Below are 6953 nucleotides of genomic sequence, written 5' to 3' on the forward strand. Positions count from 1 at the left end.
GTTCAGTTGTTGATCATCATTATCAGAAACTTATCGATATGATCGAATCGGTTCATAGCAATTGTACTGTCAATACTAGGCTTTACTCAACAGTTGGGTTCATTATCAAATTTGTAAATAAACAAAACTAGCCTGTGTCAAAACAGCTGATTTGATTTTCTGAAAATCAGTAAAAGGCTAAATGATTATGTAGGCAACTAGGTTACGGACGCCCAAGGATTACAGTTTGAAATATATGCACTAAAACAGACTAAATTTCAGACAATGTTTAAATGATAATCTCTGATAGTGGGTATGATTTTTATAATAGACATTTAACGAGGCCGGGTCTAATTTTTTCTGCCCTAGTTTTTTGAATGAAATTTTTTACATGCATTTCTACTGATATAGTTACTACTTTAAGATAAAACAATAAGACATTTACCACACTGTTTGTTTAAGGGGTCATCTCAAAGTTTGTTAATTTTTAACATAGGACCCTATGGGATTTTGCTTGAAATGTATCAATTTTGCACATTTTTTACAATTTTCTTAAACTTCTGCCCTAGGGATTTCTTTTTCTATTCTACATATTAAAGTTATTGCTAAAAGGCATCAAATGGTCAAATAAAAAAAAACCTTTACCTCCTGGTTTGTTCCAGAGGTCTTATCAAAGTTGTTTTTTGTATGCCCAATTTCCCAGTTTGTCAGATAATGGCTATTTTTTATTTGACACAGACGAAAATGGTGATCTTTATAATATTATTAAAACATTCATAATTTAGTAATAAATAAATATATAACATTACTCATTAAAGGTCATTAAAGTAAAATACATGGTTACTATTTTGAAATATATGAATTAAGCTATATTTAGGCGGGTTAAGAAAACGTGACAGAGGGCTAAGGCTTGCTGAACCCTCTTCACGTTTTCAACCCGAGCCCAAATATAGTTTATACTTCGAAAAATTTATGTTTATTCTACAATATAATATCAATTTTACGCATCAAACGAGCTATTCTCAACAAATTTCGCTGAATATCTGCAGTTGAAACTATCACGCCATGGCGTCAACAAAGCAAAAAGATGACGTCACAATACAAATGAAACGCTGTGCGAAAGTGTGCGCACTCGTTCTGTACTCGGCCTCGTTAAGACTTCTCAAAAAAAAAACAAACAAACAAACAAAAAAACATTATTCTGCCTTTGCCTACAGATAGTGAACCAACACAACAATCCAGTGCATCGAATTTATTGTGTATGCGGTAAAAAACTGAAACAAAAACAAAGTATGAATTACTCATACGTTCTCAAAAACAATGTACATGTAAAGACAAAATGCATATAATAATAGCTTGTAATGAAAGAATAGAAATATAAATAACAGTATTAAGATAAGGTCCAAAACAATTGAATTTTAACACAAATGGATTTCCATAGAAAAATGTAACAAACGTACGTTTATTTACTAAGATTTACAATGACAATAATGGCGTTCCATACTTTTTAGAGTGAAATGAGATTTACTTATGACCTGGATTTGTATAAAAAAACAAAACAGTAAACATATAAACGATAAGCCGCCTATGTTATATAAATCGAAAGAAAACTACTTACAGTGTGTGGCAGCATACGAATACAAAAAACATGTTGGATGGACTTGTGTGGGTCACACAAACAACAAAACAGGAAGTCAACAACTAGGAAAAGTAACTCTTAAATTATATAATGAAAGGATAACTTTACGTTCAAAAAGGAAAGATAACTGCAGAAAATACATATCAAAATGATAATGGAAGATAACTCTAAATGTTTTAAGATAATAATTAAACTTTAGCAAAATACACAAGCATACAAAATCTTGTAAACAATACACTCCCCGTCTGATATCTTTAGATATCACTATCCAACATATTTACAAAATAACCAAAATATTCCAAACAAACGAAATAACAAACAGTTCTAAATAACATGAAGCACTGTTACAAATATTCAAATTGCCATCAAGAGCACAGTCTCTGTAACCGGGCGCGTGTAGAATGTGTTAACGCCATTCTTGTTCACACGAAGTTGTACTTTACGAACTCTCTTGTCCGATACGCTTGGGAACACTTGATCCACTACTGCCATCTTCCAGTCACAGCGATGGGCTGAACTGTCCTTCAATAAAACGACATCGCCGACGGATAGGTTTCTTTGGTCCTGTGTCCACTTTTGTCGACTTTGAAGGGTGACTAAATATTCCTTACGCCATCGTTTCCAGAAGAGGTCTGCGAGTAGTTGAACTCTTTTCCATTGCGCTTTGAAGGCATCTTTCTCGTCAAATGGTCCAGGCGGTTCTCCTCCTTTGTCTGTTTTCAACGTCAGAAGGGTATATGGAGTGAGAATAAATGGGTACTCTGGATCGGTTTGAACTGGCACAAGTGGTCTTGAATTAATAATGGCACTAGCCTCAGCTAAGAACGTAACGAGGGTCTCGTGTGTCAACTTCTTTGCTGTACCAGTAATCAACAATGAATCTAGTATCCGTCTTGTAAGGCCTATCATCCTCTCCCATGCGCCATCCATATGGGATGAGTGTGGTGAGTTGAATATTCATACTGTTCTGTTGTCAAAAAGAAACTTGTTGACAGGTCCATCTTCTACGTTTATAGCGTCAATTCCAAGACTTTCTGTTGAGCCAACGAAATTTGTGCTACGATCTGATCTAAACTCTTTAACGCTTCCACGTATAGCGACAAATCTCATAAGTGCATTAATGAAGGATGAGGAACTCATCTCTTCGATGACTTCAATGTGAACAGCTCGCGATGAGAGACATGAAAACATTACAGCCCAGCGTTTTGCATGAGCCAGTCCTCCTCTAGTTCGACGTGCAAGAACTTCCCAAGGTCCGAAGGTATCCACTCCTACACTTGAGAATGGAGGTCCTGGTGTTAATCGATCTTCAGGTAAGTCAGCCATGAATTGATGTTCTGGTTTTCTCCTCATCTTTCTGCAAGTCACACAGCTATATATCACCGAGGATACGATACGCTTGGCCCCTGTTATCCAATATCCAGCATATCTAATTGAGCCTTCTGTGAAGTGGCGTCCTTGATGTTTGGTAAGCTGATGGTAATGGCGCACCAACAGTGTAGCTATGTGTTGTTTGCCAGGAATAATAACAGGATTTTTCTCAGTTACTTCCAACTCTGAATTCATCAATCGGCCTCCTACACGCAAAATACCATCATGGTCTAAAACTGGATTCAGCTTTACAAGAGAATTCTCCTTATTGAGAGCTCGGTTTTCTCTGATACCTCTGATCTCTTCTGGATAAGCTTCACTCTGGACCGCTCGAATGATGTGTTTTTCTGTTTCAAGATACAGGTCAACATCTTTCGCTTTGTTGCAGAAATGCCAACCTCTGCATGGTTTTGTTCCACTCCAACATCTGGCAACATGTTTCAAGCGTGCAATACCTGAAACTAAACTACTCCAGGTTGAGTATTTGGTAAACCTTTCAGTTCCAATGGAAGGTTCTTTAACGTGCAATGTTTTAACAATTAGCATAGGTCGAATCACTCTGTCATTCTCTGAGTCTACGAGGTCAAACTGTTGTGGCATATGTTCGTCGTTATCAGATATATCTGTTTTGCCTTGGTATTTACTTTCAAGGAACCATCGTTTCGGTTTACAAAGCCATGGGCTGTTTTTAATATTTTCAACTGCGATTGGTCTAGTTGCTTGATCTGCAGGATTGTGTTCTGAAGGAACATAGCTCCATTGCTCTGGTGAGAAGACTTTGTGAATCTGCTGTACTCTGTTGCATACGTAAGTGTAGAAACGTTTGGTTCTGTTGTAGATGTAACCAAGGACTACTTTACTGTCTGTATGGTAATGAATGTCTTTAGGGTCAATATCCAATTGATCGTGAATGATCTGAGAGATCTCAACACCAAGCACTGCAGCACATAACTCCAAACGAGGGATGGTAACTGCCTTTTTAGGTGCAACTTTTCCTTTCCCTACTATGAATCCTTGATGAAAGTTACCATCTTGATCCTCTGCTCTTAAAATGGCAACTGCAGCAATGGCTTCCTCGGACGCATCAGTAAACACATGGACGTGTTTCTGAAGGAGCTTTTCGGTAGGTACGGAAAGGTAAGTACGAGGAATTTCCAGGTTTTCTAGATACCATAGTTGTTGTTTCCACTGCTCCCATTCTCCTTGGTATTGTTCAGGTAAATGTTGATCCCAGTCTGCAGACTCTTCAGTAAATTTCCTAAGCAGTAACTTGCCTCTGAGGAGAACTTGTGCAACAAATCCTAAGGGGTCATAGAAGCTATTCAGACAAGGAAGGACTCCGCGGCGTGTATACGGTTTCTTGTCTAAGGAAAGTCTGAAGATAAATGCATCAGATCGTAGATTCCAGCTTATTCCTAAGCTGCGTTGTATGGGAAGAAAATCCTTTGATAGATCGAGAGACATCAAGTCCTTTGCTAGGTCATCAGTGGGAAAGTATTTCATGACATTACTGCTGTTGGATACTTTGTGAAGTCGAAGTCCTCCTTCTTGCAACAAGGCTTGTTGAGTTCTCTTCATCAGGCTAACGATCTCTTGAGTGGATTGCAATGAAATCAACCCATCATCAACGTAAAAGTTGCGTTCTACAAAACTTCGGACGTCACTTCCATAGGTTGATTCAGCATTCTGTGCAGTCCTCCTTAGCCCATATGTAGCGACTGCAGGTGATGGACTATTGCCGAAGACATGGACGCACATCCTGTATTCCACCAATTTCTTCTGAGGATCGTTATCTAAGTACCAGAAGAAACGTAAGTAGTTCCTATGATCTTCTCGCACTTTAAAGCAGTGAATCATTTGCTGAATATCGGCCATAACTCCGATGTTATCAAGTCTCAATCGCATCAGAACACCAAGTAGACTGTTTGTCAGGTCAGGGCCAGATAGAAGCACGTTGTTTAATGACACCCCATTACACTGAGCTGATGAGTTAACACCATTCTGACTTGATCAGGTTTCTTTGGATGGTATACACTGAAGATTGGTAGGAACCAGAACTCTTCATCTTTCTTTAATGACTGTGCTAGTTCATCGTGTTCTGCATCCAGAATGCGTTTCATGAAGGTCACAGCGTGTCCGCACTTGAGTGGGTTCTTTCCAAGGTTAGCGTCTAAGATCATGGCTCTTCTCAGTGCTTGTTGTCTATTATCCGGAAGTTTGCATCTAGGCTCTCGGAACGGTAATGGTGCAACCCACTGTCCACTATTGTCACGACAAAACTCCTTATCCATAAAGGCTAGGAATTCTTTATCTTCTACAGACAGTCCTGGCTTGTCATCGTCAGGAGATGTCTGGAAAATGTTCTGTCCAATTTGTTCGTTTCGTTGTGGATGTTTAAAGATCGCACCACACTGTATTTGTTTAGGTAGGGTCTCCTTGACAGTTATATTGTTTGGACAAGGGGCTGATAAGGTAGTTCTTCCATCAGACATAACTGCCACTTTGTTTGCCACAACGACATCTGGTTTGTGAGTCCTTCCAAGACAAACTTCGCCTACAGTAACCCATCCGAGTGGAAGTTTCTGGGCGTATGGAGTATTAGGAGGTCCAATGCGTTGCTGTAGTATGTGATGTGCATCACCAAGATCACGTCCAATCAAGAGAAGAATGCTGATTTCTGAATCTAGTGGCATCAGGTGATCGGCTATGTCTCGTAGATGATAATATTTATCTGCTACTTCTGGGGCTGGTATCTCACCTCTGTTATCAGGAATTTCATCACATTCAATGACTGTTGGTAGGTTGAAGTGACAACTTCCATCAAGAACTTCTACTACTAGTCCATTGACTCTTCTTCCGCTACAAGTTGATTGTCCGCTACACGAAAACAGTGTGTAGGATTCAGATTCACTCTAAATATTAAAGAAGTCAAATAATTGGGATCTTGCGAGTGTGCGATTGCTCTGTTCATCGATGACTGCATACACCTTAATAGCTTGCTCGCTGTTGAACGATGGATATACACGAACAGGAAGGACCATTGCGCATGATCGACCACTAAAGGTAGTTCCACAAAGTTCAGTGCACTTGTTGGAAACTTCCGTTTTCCTCCCAGTTTTCTCCCCGCCGTCAGCAAATCTTGAGTTATTGTTTGCCTGAAAGTGTTCTCTATCCAATCTGCCAGCTGCTTTAGACTCAGAATTTCTTTGTTCAATATGCAACGCTGTAGCGTGTCGAGAGCTTCCACAAAGTTCACATTTGATGGTTGCAGTACAATTTCTCGAGAAATGTTTTGATTCACAGCATTTATAACAGAAATCCATTTCTCGTAAGAGATCTTTCCTCTCTTGTAAGGTTTTAGCTCTGAAGGATCTACAGTGGTTCAACGAATGGTTTGCTTTATGAATTGGACATCTTGGTTGCCGTTCTTGTTGAGTTGCATCGTCCGTTGCTAGTTCGGTTTTCCTACTGTGAACAGGAAAAGTTCGTTTTTGTTCATTCGTTCTTTTCTCTGTTGTTAATGTCAGAGATCCATCAGTTTGGAAAGCTGGATCATTTTTCACAATGCTGAGTTCTCGAATGAATTTTACGAGGAAGCTGAACGGTGGAAATGGAACACAATAGTATCTCTTGATCTTGGACGCTTGAGACACCCACTTTTCTTGTAGACCTTGAGGCAGCTTACTGATGATAGGATTGACACCAGATGATGAGTCATAGTATGACAGCAGTGTTGCGTATTGCTCATTCTCCTTTGCTGATTCTATCTCTGTTAAAATGTCAAGCAGATCGTAGAGCATTTTAGGATCTTTTATTGATATTTTGGGAAATCTGTTGAGCTTGTCTTTCAACGCTGACTCTATCATTTCTGGTCTGCCATAGCGATCCTCCAAACGTTCCCAAATACGATACAGTCCTTTAACAGGGTCATTGATGTTAGATCCCCTTATGCTACTTGCGAACC

General features: G+C 39.3%; 1 protein-coding gene across 1 annotated transcript; it reads right to left on the bottom strand.

Moving 5' to 3' along the window:
* Nucleotides 1-2575: 2575 nt before the first annotated feature.
* LOC128176916 (uncharacterized) lies at nucleotides 2576-4864 on the bottom strand. Its single transcript, XM_052843436.1, has one exon. It carries the CDS (start codon nucleotides 4862-4864, stop codon nucleotides 2576-2578), a length of 2289 nt encoding a protein of 762 aa, XP_052699396.1.
* Nucleotides 4865-6953: the final 2089 nt, after the last annotated feature.

This window comes from Crassostrea angulata, chromosome 3 (assembly GCF_025612915.1).
Source record: "Crassostrea angulata isolate pt1a10 chromosome 3, ASM2561291v2, whole genome shotgun sequence".
Lineage (NCBI taxonomy): Eukaryota > Metazoa > Mollusca > Bivalvia > Ostreida > Ostreidae > Magallana > Magallana angulata.